Raw genomic sequence first — 19,390 nt, forward strand, 5'->3', positions numbered from 1 at the left:
AGTTACTATTCATGATGAGATAAATATAGAATTGCTGCTTTTCAAAGTTAACTTGTTGTTCAATGCATGTTTTCTTACAAAGTAGTCAATCTTACATTTCTGTCAACCACGAGATGCAGTAAAATACTTTCGTGAATTGCTTTTTTGAGAAGGCATACATATTATAAATTACTGTTCACGATCAGTACCTGTGATTTCCAATACAAGATAAAATATTGATTTTATTATCCAAGAAAACTGCACAAACAAAAAGAAGGAGCATCATGTCTCAGCATTATACTCCTCGGTCATTATGCACATATACAAATTGTCATGATTTTTATGTCATACAACCTCTCAAGCAATTAAAAATCATCAAGCAAGAGTACATGTTCATCATTTGCATTTGATTTTCAAAGTGTTTATTATAATATACAGTACACATTAAGTATACTTATCGGTTTTTAAGTATAGATATTTTTTAAACATGCTTTACAGAGAATTCGTTTTCAATGAAAGCAGTACATACACTGTATATATAACTAAAACATACTGAATGCAAAAATCTTCACTGAAAAGATCATACTCGTGATAGTACAAAGAAATATCTAAATAAAATGAAGAAAATGTGATACATCAGGAATGAACTGTTATGCATTAAAAATCAGTATTATGTTTCCCTAATCATAGAACTGACAATTTTCAACTTCATAAACACTTAAGAAGGAAGTTGTTTTTCGTTTTTATTTTTGCACATACACCAAGAATCACAGTTAAACCCAGTTTTAAAGGAGCATGGACACCAATTCAGTACAAAAAGATACTTAGATCTAATTAATTGATAATATGATAGTATTTGATTCATGTAAAACATAGCAACTGTTGCAAACTTTTCCTAAAGTTTCTGATGGTAGTAAGAATTTCCAATTCAATGTGTGGGTCTCTTCTTTCAAAAACCACACTTCAAACACCTGTAAGTGCATCAATCCAACAAAATGTCACAGGAAGTTTTTTGGTTTTTTTTTAAAAATATCTAAATCATATAAGCATGACCAAAAAAAAAAATCTGTGAAGAATAATTTCTTAAGAAACTTTTGTAACTTCAGCACAGAATGTTGTCTGTATTTTTGCAAAAGGTGATATTACTAAATGATTTGAAACTGTGACACACTCGTAACAAAAAGGGACATAACTACCGTATGAATGCCAGTACATGTATCTGTGGGAACATGATTTGTTGCCGAGAAATCCAAATGTACTACTTGTACATAAAAAACAATTATATAAAATTTTTCGTGATATCTTTTATGAAATTGTAACTGAATAAATGCACAAAAACTTTTTAAATGTAATTTTAAATTGAGGAATTAATTTTCAATATACATCTTCAGGTCACAGAATCAAATAATGTTCATCCCCTCCTCTGACCTCACAATGTTGTAATGGATTTCGATCAATAATCAGCACATCACAATGGGCTATCTCTTTCATGCAATAAGAAACTTGTTGTATAATAACAATATGAATATTTTTATGCCTGTTCCAGAATTTTTACAAATCTAAGTGTCCATACATAATACAAGAAACTAGTTTGATAGAATAAGCCTCCGGTACTCTTCATTTAATACCAAACTTGCTCTATTTTTCAACATATCAAATTTTTGATTTTGTAAGTAAAAATATTTTTATGATACTGTGATACATGAAAATCTAGAATTTTTCTAATCCCAAGTGTCCATTTTGAAATCTCTTATATAATATTACTTGACATTTTTATCTTCAATCCAGTGTATGGCACTAATCTTTAAAGAACAATATTTGCACACAAATTACCAACAACTCTTGCACATACAGTGTATGTAAACATCACTGAGCAAGCTAAACAGTTCTAGCCAGTCCTCCCCTTTTTCAATGTTCAGAGACATTTTAAATGGAATGGCTAATTGTCATTTTGTTTAGTATATAACTAATTACATACAGGTATATATATAATACACAATGGTTCTAAATAAAAAAAACTATAAACATAACTGTAGTGCCCTATGATAAAATGTCACTGACATGTTTTTCAATCTAGAAATGATCACAGAACATTATGAAAGTATGCATGATTAAAACAATAAAAGATTTCTAATCAAGTTGAAGTTGTAACAGGTAAACTAGTCATCGAAAACTACAGCTCATATCTCAAGAACTGCTTGAGTTTTTTCGGCAACGGTAACTTAGTTAGGTCATCTTCATTAGTTAGCTGAAGTATCCTGTCTCTGCATGCATTCTGAAGAGTGGACACTGGAAAAAAAAAAACACCCAACAAAATTACAAACAGTGCATAATATATGTGTGTGTATGTTTTTCAAATGCATCTACAAGGTATTCTCTGATTGACTCTTTACAACATTTATATTTATACCACAAAAGAAATAAATAATTTTTTTTCTTAAGAAAATATCTAACTATTAAACTTATTTTATAAACATTACAGAAGCTTGAAATAAGTAGCTCAACTGTCCAGCTTTATACTATTCATCATATGTACACTAGCAACATCATCAAAGCGATTCAAACCTGACATAATTTTAAACATTTTGATTTTACCTCCGTAAAGCTGAATGATTCGCACTTGTTTGGTTGTACCATAGACATCCACTACTGCATGTAAGTTTCCCCCTTGGTAAGGAATATAGCGAGCACATGGCCCCTGATCCTCACCATTAATAATGAACCTCATTTCTGCCGTGTCACCATTCACTTTGTACATAATCCCAATCCTACTGCCTACATCTGTTGGTAACACATTCTTTTTGGGTACATGATATGAATTATTTCCACTTTTATTTGATGGAAAAAGTTTTCCTAACGGTAGTAGTAAACTGCGACTAAATGACCCTTGGGGTGTCTGGACAATGTCTGTATCACCTACAACCGATTGGTAAGGTTCATCTCCATTATCACTGTCCCCCTCCTCATTTAACATCACTTTATTGTGAGATTTTGTCACAGCAAATATCCATGATTTCCCCATGTTATGAAGGTCTGGCAGTGCATACTGTGGTAACTCAAAGTGATCAGCAGGATTAAACTGAGTCAGTCCTATCCGCATGTGGCCGCTCCATCCTCGCTCATTTTTCTCTATCTCAACAAGAAATATCTCCCCTGGCCTAAGTGGCTTCTCACTGAAAGTCAGGGCATGAGCAAAGCTGGTCTCCCTGTACGCCACCATGTTGTCATGGAGAAGGCGGATGTTCTGTCCATGGTATGGATGGAATCTCGTCATTGTCAATTAATCATTATCTACAAATAAACTAACTGCATTGAAATAAGATAAAATAAAAATTTACTAAATTCTAACATGAATATGTTTATTGCAAGGTATTAAATCCCATTATCATTAAAGTTATTCATAATACTATGTTTGTACTTTCAAGGACTTCACACCTTGTGGATGATAATTAAGAAATAATCAACAAAAACACAGATTTATCATGTCTATTTGTTCTCCCCCATCTACCTGTTTGTTGAAGTTTACCTGTCTTACGATTTCCCCACATTATAAATTGTTCACCTTAATAGGAATTAATATGTTTTAGTATTGTTGATATGAAATAGCCTCCAAAAATAAAACTTCTTTTCATTTTCCAATTGTGTACATTTAAGAAAAGGTAGCATAACAGTTATTGGTGCATTTTTCAATTTAAAGGAAATTAAGATAAAAGGATTTAGATTTGGGGTCAACAGACTCTGGGCAAAGACTCCTTAGGTCCAACAAGTCATGAGGCATACAGGTTTAGATTTAATTAATAGACCCTGAAGTATCTATAGTTATTTCAATATCGTCATCATAATCAGTACAATAATCTCAAACCCACTCATTGAAGCATCACTATAAATGCAATTCATTTAGCAAAATTTCCATTGCACTAAAACCACAATCGCAATTTTAACAAGCATATCTAATATGACAGGCCAGGCTGTCATTAAACATTTTTTCAATTGATGTACTCTGACCCACTTTTTTCAAGGTGGGTTGGTAGGTTGGTTTTTTATTTTTGGGAGGTCATGAAAATCGGATTTCAAATTTTCTAATCTTTTCATTTACACATCATGATGTTAAGAGCATTCATTTTGTACAATTGTATACGATATACGTAAATCTTGCAATGTCTTCTGAAATTTTCTCAGGATGTTCTGTATTGTCAGGATGAAGGCCTATACAGTTGTTAATAAATTAACACCCTTCTTTTATATCACCTATTGATTCTCCTATTCAAAAAAATCCAGAATTGCTTTGTGGTATGACATTTATAATTCTAATCACTTAAACACTTTAATGTGAGTCATTAATATCCAAGTGAACAGCATGTTGACGGCAATTTACTCTTAGATATTTTTTAGTTTTGATATTGCACAACATATATTTCAATGCCAACTTCTCCTCATCGTTCATTTTGTTATGACAGTCGTATTCCGTTTGTGTGTCTTAGTTTAAGAGCAAAGTGAAAGTGCCTTATACTTATTGAATTGTCACAGTATTTAGATAATCCCACATCAAAATTATACTTATTGAATTGTCACAGTATTTAGATAATCCCACATCAAAATCATACGTGAAATTTTTCAGAAATATGGACCATCAATATTGAATACAGACTCTTAGTCAGGGTTTGACATTTACTATTTTGAGCACTAGACCAGTCGGGCTACTTCAAATGATTTTTGCTAGACTTGACCTTACATCCACTAGCCCCGACCAACGTTCCAGAAACTGATAGTTTCTCAGTATTTAAATGTACTTAATTCAAATGACAAACATTAAGTTTGCATGAACTAAAATGTACTTAATTGTCTCCAAAAAAAAAAGCTTTAGTCTTGTCATTCAATTTATAGCTTTCATTTTCAAACACATTTTCTGTTTCTTTAAATTCTACCCGGCACGGAAATTCTTTAGTTCGTTTAAAATAAAATGACCTCAACCGTTTTTTAATCTCTATTTCATAAGCCCTGCTTTGTTTCTTCCCAACTTTTTAATTGTTTTCTCTTGGGACATCTTTCCATGAGAACGAGAAGTCATATTTGAATAAAGAGACATTCCCGCACCTATGTCAACACCGAAAAATGGCTGTTTACGATGTAATTTATTAATTTGATAAATATTTTCTTATATTTGATTCAAATAAACTGGGTTTTTTTCTAAAAAAAAAAAAAAGGAAAATAAATACATCTAAAACATAACTTTACACACATTAACATCGAATAGATGTCGTAAAACATCACTTCCGGTCGCCACTTATTTATTAGAGCTAAAAATAGAGATTGTGTCATCATGCGGTTCAAAATTGCTCGCAAACTCTACAGTTATTCATTTTTAGTTAAGAATAAAATATCTTATGGTTTAAAGTAAAGTTTCTTGTTTATTTTTTCAACACGACCAGTTGGACTAGTAAAGTGACATTTTAACTGACCGGACCTATCATTTAGTAGACTCAGTCAGTCGGACGTGCCTTAGTGTCAAACCCTGCGTGGTCCACCATATTTCCCACAATTTAGGTATATCACGTGATTTTTTATTTTAGTAGCATGGCTTTCAAGCATTTGTGTACACAAATACAATCAGGCCTCAACAGTGCAGTTTGTAGCTTCTTTAATACTATTCTTGGTAGATAATGTGGTAATTTGAAGCAGTGATGAGGTATATTTGGCTGCTCATATAGAAACTGTTTGAAAAGTCTCTGGATTAACAGTATAAAAGTGAAAGTAGAACAGAAAATGTTTTACACTTTTATTTTGAGCCGCACAAAGGAAAATTAAATGTAAAAATAAAATCCGTACAAAAAAATGTGGTCTAATTAAAAGTTTAAAACTTATATATATGGATAATGTCTATTTTCTTGGGAACCAAAAATAAAAAATTTAAAAGTGCTGAAAAAATTATTGGGTTGGGGCGAATTTGACGGGTTGACCAAAGTACATCAAACATATCAATTTTTATTTTAAGCCACATCAACATCAAGGTATTTCAATACGATGTAAAAACTATTCTAAAGGTAACAATCATTAAATAGCACACATTTAATGGCATACAACACTTCACACTGGAGGTTAATTGATACGAGATTCCTTTAACTTTCATCTTTGTTTTCTTTAAATGGTAACATTCGGATTAATGTATTTATGATGATGCAAATCAAACACCGACAGATCTAAAATTGATACACATCAGTTTACAGTTACAGGTGGTCTCCATGCAGGAGGAAGAAACTTCCAAATCTCATAACATAGTCTTTTCCTTGCACATAAATCAACAAAGAAAATAATGCACCTCAAAAATAATATATTCAATTTCAAATAACACGTGTTTATCAATTTTCACACCTTTTCCCAAATGAAAGAAGCATAAAATGAGAAATGCGTAAAATAATTAATTACGGAAAGTACCTTTAAAAACCAAACTATACATTTGCTTTAATGCTAATGATCTGAAACCGTATTAGCTTAGTTCGTCTGAGGGAACGAGTACTTTTTCTGTTCAGAAAAATAACCATTCCTCGCATATGGATCCTCTGTGCAAAGGTATACAATATATAAATATACCACTTCCGGTTCATGAATATAGTACATTAATTGTAATTGGCTACTTTTTTGCATATTGACCAATGGGGTAGGGTTTCATATAAACTGTTTGCCGCTTCATTCAATGTGAAAGTAGATAGAATGTTTGTCACGAAGCAGATTGAATCTGAACACAAAGATTTGATACACGATGTATCTTTTGACTTTTATGGTAAACGAATGGCAACATGTTCAAGTGATCAAAGTGTAAAGGTGAGCTTTTTATTGATTTTTTTAAGAGGTAGCATCCAACTTGTTGAAGAATATGAGGATGTCGGTGCTACTTCCAAGTACTTCATTAATTCATATTTCCTTAACTTAGAATCTAAGCTTCTCTTTGCAGGTTTGGGATCTGGGTGAAGATGGAGAATGGAAGTGCACAGCAAGTTGGAAGGTATCACTAACAAATATTCATCAATAAATGGCGCAACTGTTGTAACAATGATCTCTGCTGAGATTCGGCTTGGCAGAATATTTCGACTAACGCCTTCACTGAATCTTTGAGTAGTCCTTTCCTTATTCGTTCATGTATGAAAATTTACTTTCAGCTTTGGCCTGTACTAGCAATTACTGTGCTCTTAGGTGACACTGCTGTTCGCTTCAAATAAGTGATGTAACTGTTAAACTAAATATCTATCACTGTTAATTTTGCTTACCATGAACATATACAATGTAGGTAGGAAAATCCCAAATTGAAAACATTAGTGATGGGAGTAAGTGAGAATTTCGTAATCAATGATTGGTTAACTGTAACCAACTAATTATTGATTATAATCGGTTATAGAGAAATTCTACGATAAAGTCATTTAACTACTGAAATGTGTAAATGAATCTTTTCTATGTTTATATTTGTTGTTTCTGTTGCTGAGGGAGTGTAAATGAATATTTTCTGTGTGAATTTGTTATTCTTTTACTATCTTAACAGGGATCGAAATTAACTTTTTTCACTACTAGCAAATTTTAGCTAGTGGATTATTTCCCAACTAGCAAAATTGAGCTTTTACTAGCATTTTTAAATTGATTGCTGTTTTACAGGAATTTAAGAAAACAAACATGTATCTATATCAAAATATAGGGAAAATCTTTTAAAATCTTCTGTAAAGTGCAATAATAAAAATAATATCGAGAATTCTTTCATTTAAAATTTAATGAATTATCAGACAACACACAAGTATCATCGGTGCATGGTGAGGGTCATAGGGTACACTTGTGCGGCAAACTCGCTGTCCAGAGATATACCACCTATTTACAACATCATGTGGTTTGAAATCTTGAAGACTGTTTGCGCCAATTCAAACTATATGTTCAAAACTTTTGGAAATTTCATCTAAAAAATTCTAGTTGGAAAAAAAACCCCGCGAACTCTAAGCGTTTGACTATAGACTACAGAAGGACACCGCGTGAAGCGGTGACACTAACACTTTCATGTGTTGTTTCATGTAAACACGGACGAGATCAACATGCTTGCTATTTAAATCTGACGTCTCTGAAACGCCCGAAGTATGCATGAAGTAGGCCATCTTCGACATCACTGACTGAGATGACCTTGGCCTTAGCTATTTATTCTATCCACGTTTGCTTTTTCAATACTTTTATATTCATTCTGTAAAGCGTTTCTACGCACAAGACAAAATTATTGTAAACTTCAAAGTACAGCCAATTAACCGAGGAAATCCGAGAAAAAAAATCGGGTTTTTTTTTCACTCGCAAAAAGTTGCAATCACTTGTGATTTTTCACTCGCATTTTCAATTTTTAACTCACATTTAGCGAGTATTTCCCCTTAATTTCGTTGCCTGCTTAATATCTTTTAATACACAATTTTTAAGTTGTCCAATACTAAGTTCTTTCGCTTTGTGGAACTCTTACACACAGTGAGACGCAAAACATACTTTTGTCCACATGCGGTGGGTACAAATGCTTATCGCTACCTTCAAATATTGCCTAAAGGATGATTATCAGACATCATGCAACCACCCAAACTGCAGGGACACACAATATTAGTAAGTTTATTAGTATTTAATAATAAAATAGCTCAAACAAAAATCGATAATCATCATTTTTCTTTGATTAAATTATCACTCGTACAAAAGAGGAAATAAAAAATTATTTCATATTTAATTTAATGGCCTAATTCAATCAAATATTATCCTTGATATGGTCAGTTTAATGTATACCAACGGCTGATATCAACAAAATTTACACTTTCATTACTTTTATCAATATTTTCATAGCTATTCTATAGTATAGGTAAACATCTTGTACCCACCCAAGCGTTCAACAGAACACTGAATGTACCTCTATCACAGAAGAGCTGATATCTCAGAAGTTGCATACTACATATGTAAAAGTCATTGTAATTTTTAGAAGGGTTTATGTGCCAAAAACGGATATTGTTTGCTTCAGTTTTATCCCTGTATATCAAAGTTACATGTCATTAAGTAAGGAAAGAAATTCATTCTATTGAAGAAAAAAATCGGATCTATTGTCACCAATTGAAAACATGATACACATGTGCAGAGTAACAGTGGCCTTTGAAAGCGGTTTTATCTATATAATTCACACATGGCTCTGCTCGTATCTAATTAAAATTAGATGTAAGATCCGCTCGCGTACCCGCATACATAACAATCTAATTAAAATTAGATGTTAGATCTGCTCTCGTACTCGCATACATGGGCATACATGCCTTTTAGTGTAGGCTAAAAAAAATTGTTATTTGATTATTTTATACATCTTTACCATTTTAATTTACTATGAATAATTTTTCCCAATTTGAGGAAAATGTAGCTAATTTTTCCCCAATTCAAAAGGAGGGGTGGTAGTTTGAAAAACCAAAAAAATCACTGTCATTGCACGAGTTATCTTTATGTAGGCAGTGTTTACTGTCAAAACCATCCATCTGGAGAGTGTGATCAGATAATTGGATGATCAATTAATTATAGTAGTTTAATTTTGAAAAATAATGGGTAATGATGCCACTTTTAATTGTTTGTCATTGACCATATTTTTTAAAATGAATATTACCATGATTACAATGGAAAAAAAACCCCAACATATCCATGTTACAAATTGATAAATGGTGAATATCTAGTGACTAGTGCAGTGTTTCTGTTCGTGGATTCAGAAAATACAGAATACCTATCTAAATTACAAATACAGAATACCTATCTAAATTACAAATACAGAATACCTATCTAAATTACAAATACAGAATACCTATCTAAATTACAAATGGGGCTTGTTCTTCGTGAAATGTTTGCATAAAAATCTGTATCATACTATATTGACTTTAACAATGATTGATTAATATATTTTCATTGATAACATCACAGTAGTAAGTACTCAGTATAAGACCATTTCGTGATTATGTCTCCCCTTCCCAGAAGGTGGACACATTGTGTAAGTGTTAAATATTCATGTATTAAGTGTCAAAATGCCTTCACAAACATTGAACTCCATTGGATTCACTCTTATAAAACACAATGTTTATAATAAACTTCATCTAAAAATTAAATTAAGGTTAGCACACTGTTGGATTGTCTGATACAAAAACTCTAGAGCTATCAATATGTGTTTTTACTCTACAGAGCAAGGTATCTTTAGACGTCATCACAATACAATGTGGATATGATATGAACCTGCTTTTTCTAGACGTTATCACAATACAATGTGGATATTATACATTTATTGCATGATAGTGAGGGAATCTTCATATCTCTCAAACATTCATGCAATAAATTGTTTATTATACCGAAACAAAGCAAGACTATAAATGTGCATTTGAAATTGGAGTCCGCTCATCTATACATTGCATGTAGCTGACATCGTCCTAACGATAACACCACGCCATTAACGTATTACGGTATAAGGTACAAACAACGAAATACAGTGATATAATAACCAGTTTTTTGTACTTCCATTCTCCTTGAATGCTGATTTACTTGCTTGTCTTTGTATCAACCAAAACCAGGCAATTTAACTGTGTATCAGAGACCCGCATATTTTGTGCCTTATGAACTATGAAAGTACAATGACTCGGACTCATTGTGACGGCACAATAAACTACGTCTACCTTGCCGTAAAATATATGGAAAATGAATGAGGTTGCCCAAGAGGTAAATATGATGAGGAGATATGATGTTTGAGAGGGAGATATGAAGTTTTGTCATCCCTGGCACGTGACTGTATAGACCAATCAGATTACGCGTTTCATAGAATTCTCATACTGAGGTATAATAAGATATGAACCTGCTTTTTCTAGACGTCATCACAATACAATGTGGATATGATATGAACCTGCTTTTTCCAGACACACAGTGGGTCAGTGTTCAGAGTAACTTGGGCTCACCCAGAATTTGGTCAAGTGCTGGCCACCTGTTCGTTTGACCGACAGGCAGCAGTGTGGGAGGAGAGCTTTGGAGATGTGGGCAGGGAAGGAGTGAAGAGTAACTGGATTAAAAAAAGCATTTTGGTTGACAGCCGGACTGCTGTGACGGATGTCAAATTCGCTCCCAAACACCTTGGTTTACAGTTGGTTAGTAAATTTAGTGGCCTTTAAATTTAAAGTTACAGGTAAAGAGTTTTGACACATTTGAGAAACTTTGTATAAGATTTTCCTGTGATATTTTCATTTTATATAGACATGGCAACAAGACTGACAAAGAAATGGAAATTATCAATAATTAAGTGGGTGTTATAACTCAATAATTTTTTTCAATACAAATAAATGGTTGAAAAAAGTATTGGCTTATCATCTGAAAATGTGGTGTTCAAGATTAAACATGAATTATTAGCCAGATAATAGTTTTCTGACTTGTTACGCAATTGGGAAATAGTTTTTAGATCTATTGCTGTCAAATGATATTTTGGTGCAGTTTTTAAGATTCTGGTTTGTGCGTGATTGGTTGTTTGCTTCGGATGTCATTTGTTAAGTCAGACTTCACAATCATGGGAACCAATCATTAACAAAACAAAGATGTAAGGGCTGACAGAGTTGTTACAAGAAGTTAGCTGAAATTGTATCAACTTTTCAATCTGACAGGCCATATGCTGCTCTGATGGAATTGTGAGGATTTACGAGTGTCCAGATGTTATGAACATAAGCCAGTGGTCTCTTCAGCATGACATACAAACAAAGTTCAAGTGCAGTTGTCTTAGTTGGAATTCCTCAAGGTACCAAAAATAGAAAAATGTCCAATTAAAAACAAGACTTAATTGGGCTACTTCATTTATTTAACTGATTATTTAGCATGCTGATTGAAGTTGTAAAAAAAAAAAAAGAGTCTACATTTCCTTATTTGATCATGTTTGTATGAAATTTGTCATTTGAACAGGATGCATCCTCCAATGATTGCTGTTGGGAGTGACGATAATAATCCATCAGGAGGAGGGAAGTGTCAGGTGTTTGAGTACAACGACAGCACCAGGTGTGTACCGTATTGACGTCAAGAACCATTGATACGGGAATCTTGTTCATTTTTTATGCTCTTGTAATTGGAGATTTGGGGCCATGTATTTTTTGTTCTGTCCATCTGTTTGCCCACAAAAACTTTGATATTGGCCATAACTTTTGAATGGATGGTGATAGAGCTTTTTTTATTTCACATGTGTATTCCTTGTGACAAGGCCTTTCCAACAGTCTATGCCTTGTGACCTTGACCTTGGGGTTCTTGTGTACTTTTGAAATACTTTAACCATGGCCTTAACTTTTGGACTTTTTCCAGTGTTTTCATATTTCACATGTGTATTCCTTGTGACAAGACCTTTCTTTGGGCACCAGAATTACTTTGCTGCCATATGGGGGCATCAGTGTTTCAGAAACACATCTTGTTTTCTTACTTTAAAGGTACACCTAAAATTAAAGATCAAAGGACACTAATCATGTGATTGAATCATGTCGTGTCGGAAACATGTCATATTAGTGGCGGGCATCATTTTACTACCTATGACATCATAGCTTACTGAACTATGTTATTTCTCTTAGTAGGCTATGACATTACAGCTTTGGACACATTATGATGTTACAGGGATAAGGCTCAAGTGAATGAAAAAATTGTCCAGGCATAATTTTGAGGATTTTTTTTTTAATTTTTCTCAAATTTCACCACCAATTCTTTGAATTTGAAAAGAATATTCAGAGTAAATTTTATTTGTATAGATCTATAGGTCTTTGGATTCTTTAATATTGACAAGTATTGAAGGTACTGTTAAAGCATATACAGTATAATCTGTCTACACCGGCTGTGTGTGGTTCTAAAGAAATTGGCCGGTTTACACAGAGTCCGGAGTGCAGAATGTTGAAAAGTATGAGAGTTGCTTCCCTTGTATTCGCTGTCTATTATGCATACGTGTGTAACGATTACTAACGTTTTACTATATCACAAAAGAATTCAAAATGTTAAAATATAAATGCTCGTGTTTTATCTTCATGTTCTTTTGAAAAAGTTTCAATTTTTAATCAACGGTAAAAATCTGAGAATCGCACACTTTTCTGTTGATAAATTGTCGATTTCGTCTACATCATCGCCGACTTCAATTGCTATATCATGTGCGTTCGTCAAGTTGGTGTTGTGTTCGTCTAGAATTTCTCTTTCCCAGCTTTCGTCGTAAATGTATTTAATGGAAATATCGCTTTTAACTGTCTCAATTTGTGAAACGGAAACTAATGTAATGCCGAGTGATCGACCGGATATGGCGAGTTTCAAAAACCTAACTTAACTGTATATCATCACCGTCTGACTCGTCAGAGAGCTCCGAGATGCCTACCCTGCTTTTGGAAAACATGACTGGGTGGTTGACGATTTTGATTGATTCCAAGAATGTATCGTTCATCGATTAATTGAACTTTGTCTTTTATTGTCAGTTCTCGTCTTTGTCGTTATGGGGGAGGCTCGTGCACCATCACCTCGTGCTTGGTGCTGTCATAATTGAAAAGTGCATCCCCAAAAATCACGTTTTATTTTAAACTGATTACGACTCATCGCCAGTTGAACTTACCTGAGGCTTCCCTTGAGACACCCTTTGTATATACACCGCATGTGATCAATCGAATATACCGACAGGTTGGTCATCGTGGGTTGACTGCTTTAAATGCGATAATTAGAGCTAATTATGAGCAGTTGGGACCTCGTGTAATCCAAATACGACTGACGTAACAATTAGGGTGGTGTATCGTCGAGGGGCCGGTTTACACAGGATAATTTAAGTTAATTAATAGCAGTGGGGACTGTGTAAGCCGGCCGATATACAGAATACGCAGTATCCTGAGTACAGGGAATTATTAATAAAGGATTTGTTAAAGAAATGTTAGGGACTAAATTTTGTGGCCGGAATTGACAGAGCGCCGGAGTACTCGGAGACCGGTTTGGACAAATTATACTGTATAATGAAAAAAAGCAATTATAGTAGTGCAAGAGTACCAAGTTAAATGTTACTGTAGTTCAACATTGAGTTGGGCTTCAGTACTTCATATTCTTATGATGTATGAAGTCCTTCAAAATATTTCAATGTGTTTTGAATAAAAATCATTCACACGTGTTTTCATAAAATCAAACTAATGGTGAAAATGGGGTTTTACATAGTAAATTTTCATGTATTATTGATTTTATTTTGTCTAAGACCACAAAGTTCGAAAACATAATGAAACATTATTGAAAGTGTGTCCATTCCTTATAGTCTGTGTAAATTTTTGACTGAAATTAATTTTAAAAGAAAGTTTAACAGGTATTTTCGTTGCTTTTCAGGGAAGGTAACTCTTCCATGCCCATAGCTAGAACTCTGTAATGATTTGAACACAATTAAAAGTATTGAGGGTCCCCTATTCTACGATTTTACAAAGTATGAGGAAAATTCATTGACAGTTTATTTTTGTCTTGCCACTGTCCTACCTATCCGTGATATAAAATTTTGCGAGTGTGTGTGGAACATCACACATGGTTCACTTTAATTGCATCATGATCCTTTCAATGTTACGCTAACCCTGTCAGAGTTAATGGGAGATGTGGCTGAGATCTAAACATACCAAAGATCTGGGAACGGCCAGTGACTGTAACTTCTGTCTTTTACATTTAGATTGAAGATACTAATACCTGACTTGGAAACCATGAACTGAAAAAAAAAAACTCCCAACTTTTAAAATGATAATTTCTTATTGATGTTTTTCAATTTATAAGGACTCTGATGCATAATTTATAATTTATTGAAAAATTGAATCTTCCTTGAAATTATTTACATAGTGATTTTTAAATTCTTATTATTTTTTTTGTCAGAATCAAAATCAAAATGAATTTTTACCATGATACATACCGGGTACATGCGAATATCTCCAGTTTCTCACAGCGTGGACACACATGCATTTCACATTATGGACAAAATACTGAAATATGATAATTGATTTTATGTCAAATGTCTTTCATAGTCCCCTACTGGCATAGCTCGGACTCAGACTATTAAAGTCCTCTCCTTCTGTCTGTTCATCCATTCATCTGTCCGTCTGTCAATCTTTCACAAACCTTGTAAATGTTGACCCCAAAGTGATTATCATGCAATAACACAATATTACTAAATAACACTCTCTATACTCAGTCAAGGTTTGATACATGTGTGTTTATCATAAACAATGCGATAGCTGTTCACCACAGCAAAAAATGTTTTAGTAACAAAGAATGGAAGTGTTTAAAAAGGTTAACTCCTACCAACATTATTCAGGCATTATTATAATATTTGAAACTTGAGGGAGTTTTTACCACCCCGTCCCTCAAACTATTCAATTAAGAATTTTATCTGACATCGATATTTTGATCTCACCCCTAAGTGCCCATGGTTGATTTAGGAAGCTGAAATTGGGCATGTGGTTTGATTTCATGTTATGATCCCATGGGTCAGATGGAGCCAAAATGGGTTCAAAGTTAACATTTATACATTTTCATTTAAAATATTTTCAATATATATGTACATGTTGACATAAATGTTGAATTGTTATGCAAGCTACCTTTGACAGGAAGCCTAGATTGACTTGATCACTTTAGACCTCTTGGTACTCAGGTTAGTGATTTGGTCCATGAGCCTCTTGTATGAGTTCAGTATAATGTACTGAATGAATAATGAAATTTTCTTCCTTTTTTCTATGATTATACAAAAACTAAGATTTTTCACGCAGATTATTACATGAACAACTTAACATAGGGACAATAAGGGACATGTATTGCCACACAATTCCATTCCATATTGGGCTGTCTCAAAGATCTTAGGACAGGACCTTCTCCATCCTAAAGTTATAATGAGTATTTGGATATGTCTTAAGTTAGGACTAGCTTCTAGAAACAATTTTGAGACTTAAGATTTGTTTTAGACTAAACTGTGACATAAAGACTTTCATAAGACCCATCTTATTCTGAAGATAGCTTCATGAACATATCCACAATATTTTAATACTAAATGTAACAGAAAGGAAAATATATGTTGAAATTTTATGGCAATGTTTTCAGAAAATGGACTAAAGTAGAGACTATTGTAGCGGTCACAGACCCTGTGCATGATGTGGCATTTGCTCCAAACCTTGGCAGATCATACCATCTGTTATCCATCGCATCAAAAGAGCTGAAAATCATCAGTTTAGCTCCACTTGGGTATTGTTTTGTGTTCCGTTTTATTTTGTATCATTACGTCTAATCAAAAAGAGCAAGAGGTAGTAAGATCCTGAAAACTAGTGATGGGTGAATTATCCCCGACAATCCAAGTCAACCACTAAAGGCCTCTCGATTTATTAGTGGTTAAAACAGTTTTTGTATTCAATTAGAAAACAAAAGTGACATAAGAAATGAAATAACTACAAAGGACTTTTTATTTTTCACTTCCTTGAAAACAATATGGCAGTGCCATATATTGAAGAAATGGAAATAAGTCAGCAACATTAATTAAATTCATGAGGGCTATGGTGATCGACTTTCGATTTTGGTGACAATGATTGGCCCATCACTAAAGATGGCAAAATCAGAATTTTAGTGGGGTGGGGGTGAAAGGTATTTTCCAAGATTTGCACACATAGCCAGGAAGTATCATGCTGTACCAGCACAGTTGTCTGTACTATCAGAGAGAATCTTAAATATTGCAGGAGAGTCTAATTGTCAACAAAAAGAGATGCAGATTTTGTTTTGACAATGTTGACCTTGTATTCTTGAACAAAAACAATCAAATTGTCAGCACACAAGTTATTTGATCCCTGTGTAGCTCCTAGTCTGTTTTTTTCTGTTGGAAATTTTGCAAGAAACTAAATACAAACTGTTCCATGTGCATTGTATTAGTACAGTAAAACGCAGTTATAGGATACATCCAGTGCCAGCAAAAAATAATTCTTGACAACCAAACGTTATTGTATCCAATATTTTCATTATTTTGTTCTCATAGGGGAATAAATATCTCTTCGCAGTAATTGTGAATTCGTTATAAGCGTGAACTCGTTATAAGTGTGACTTTGTTACAAGCGTGAATTCAATATAAGTGTGTTTTACTGTATTGATAATTCTTTTGAACAGAACAGGATTTTGTTTAGAAAATAAAGGTAAAGAAAAAGTAGGATTTTCTGATTATTTTTAAAAGTTATTATTTCCAATTATTGATGAAGAATTGCTGATTTCCCATCACTATGGAAAACCTAATCCCAGGCTCCTTAGAGCCTTAAGCAGCTCAAAAACCTTCAAAGTAAATCATTTGGGGTTTCACAATTGCATTATGAACATAAGCATTTTGAAAAATTTTGAATATTGATATAGCAATGATAGGATAACAAAACTGTGTTGATATGTCTATTACTGGATGGTACATGTAGCAGAGATAATATAGTCAAAATAACAAAATACACACAGTACACAAAAAATTGCTAGAAAGATATACATACGTATAATTTTAAAGTCATCAACTCCCATAGATTGAATTAAGCTAAGAGCAATGGTTGCACTAAATTTTTGTGGTGTTTCATGGTTTATTTGTGTAAAAATGACTTTACAAATCATATTAATGACTTGACATACCTAAATTACAGTTTTGTATTCAATTCATCTTAATATTGTGAATTTTCAAGAGAGTGACCAAATGCAGTTTTTATTTATGCAATTTATCATTAGTTAGATATACCTATGCACATAAAATTTATGATGTCATTTTTGTACCATTCCTATATCTTAATTTATGTTGTATTTGAAAGTATGAATTATGAAAGAAAAAATGAACATAATTATATGAATAAGTTTTGGTTTTGTAGTCGAGATTCTGTGATTGGAAATCAGGCTGTGGTAAGCAGATTTGAAATGAAGCAGGTCGCCAGTTTTGCTGACCATGAATCACCGGTAATTAATTGTTTTTGATTTAGAAAGGCAATTACGTTACTCAAAGTTAAGTGATTTAGAATAATGTAATAAATGAAAATGTAAACTTGTTGGTCTCTGCAGTTTTAACACTTTTTTTCACCTGGTAAAACAATTATTTTGTTTTACCATAATTGCGAAAACAAGGGAGGTTATATTTTTTACCCATCATTCCTGATGGGTCAGTACAACTCCTGAAATTGTTCAACAGAATTTCTTGAAACTTATTGAAATGTGCATATTCACAGGAAATTCTTATTTGATTTTTTGTGAAAGAGTTATGCCCCTTTTGAATATAGCCGTTTGGAAGTCTGGCTCGGGAATTGACCAAACATATACTTAAACTGAAATTGATATACATGTATGTCAGTAGAGACAAGAGGTGTAGTACAGATTCATAATGCAGGTCCGTAATAATAAGGCTGTTGTGTCATCACTCCTATTCTACATACAGAAAGCCTGTATTTATTGCTAAGTATGTTATAAAGTGCATCTAAATATAGGAATATTAACCTTTTCCACACTATTTATAGATGTAGCTAAATATAGGAATATTAACCTTTTCCACACTATTTATAGGTGTGGCTAAATATAGGAATATTAACCTTTTCCACACTATTTATAGGTGTGGCTAAATATAGGAATATTAACCTTTTCCACACTATTTATAGATGTAGCTAAATATAGGAATATTAACCTTTTCCACACTATTTATAGATGTAGCTAAATATAGGAATATTAACCTTTTCCACACTATTTATAGATGTAGCTAAATATAGGAATATTAACCTTTTCCACACTATTTATAGATGTAGCTAAATATAGGAATATTAACCTTTTCCACACTATTTATAGGTGTGGCTAAATATAGGAATATTAACCTTTTCCACACTATTTATAGGTGTGGCTAAATATAGGAATATTAACCTTTTCCACACTATTTATAGGTGTGGCGAGTGAGTTGGAATGTGACAGGAACTGTGCTGTCCTCCTCCGGAGATGACGGATGTGTCAGATTATGGAAAGGTATTGCTTGTGTTGTACAGTGTACATTATCTGCTATACATTAGATAAAATGATACATCTTTGTTGTCATACGATGAATTTTAAACAAGGCGAAATTGTTTTTCACTTTGCAAAGGCAAAAAACTATGAGGCAAAAACATTTCAGTGTAAGGTATGGCTTACACAGTAAGACATGCTTTTAGGAAAGTACTGGGGATGAACAGTTTAGATTCATTATAAACATAATTAATTTTATTCAATAAGTTCATAATATGCTTTAAAACTACAGGGAATGAAAATCACTTTTCTGTAAGTGTGAATTCATTATAAGCATGTTAACTGTAACCATGTTTTACTGTACGCTGTATTTGTGTTTTCAAAGAAATAATTAAGACAGTTTCTGCACACCTTCAATTCTTGCAAGTTTTGAAACGTACAG

At 33.1% G+C, this 19,390-nt stretch overlaps 2 protein-coding genes across 3 annotated transcripts in view; one reads left to right on the forward strand and one right to left on the reverse strand.

The window, feature by feature from the left end:
• Positions 1-208: 208 nt before the first annotated feature.
• LOC125666251 (neuralized-like protein 2) lies at positions 209-6,585 on the reverse strand. Its single transcript, XM_048899459.2, has 3 exons — positions 6,412-6,585; positions 2,575-3,270; positions 209-2,268 (listed from the first exon to the last, which is right to left on the reverse strand). Exons 2-3 carry the CDS (start codon positions 3,251-3,253, stop codon positions 2,153-2,155), a joined length of 795 nt encoding a protein of 264 aa, XP_048755416.1. The 5' UTR covers positions 3,254-3,270; positions 6,412-6,585; the 3' UTR covers positions 209-2,152.
• Positions 6,586-6,645: 60 nt separating this feature from the next.
• LOC125666244 (nucleoporin SEH1-like) overlaps positions 6,646-19,390 on the forward strand; it is a 20,694-nt gene continuing 7,949 nt past the window's right edge. Inside the window, exons 1-8 of one of the 2 annotated variants that reach the window (XR_008799758.1) lie at positions 6,646-6,798; positions 6,929-6,979; positions 10,896-11,120; positions 11,628-11,758; positions 11,920-12,012; positions 16,072-16,212; positions 17,844-17,928; positions 18,894-19,384. Coding sequence is in view for 1 of the 2 variants with exons in the window: in XM_048899410.2 (XP_048755367.1) it covers positions 6,688-6,798; positions 6,929-6,979; positions 10,896-11,120; positions 11,628-11,758; positions 11,920-12,012; positions 16,072-16,212; positions 17,844-17,928; positions 18,894-18,972 (916 nt within the window). In the remaining variant the exon portion in view is untranslated. The remainder of the gene's footprint in view (positions 6,799-6,928; positions 6,980-10,895; positions 11,121-11,627; positions 11,759-11,919; positions 12,013-16,071; positions 16,213-17,843; positions 17,929-18,893; positions 19,385-19,390) is intronic. The other variant, XM_048899410.2, reaches the window with a different exon arrangement.

The sequence above is a fragment of the Ostrea edulis genome, chromosome 1, assembly GCF_947568905.1.
Source record: "Ostrea edulis chromosome 1, xbOstEdul1.1, whole genome shotgun sequence".
NCBI lineage: Eukaryota > Metazoa > Mollusca > Bivalvia > Ostreida > Ostreidae > Ostrea > Ostrea edulis.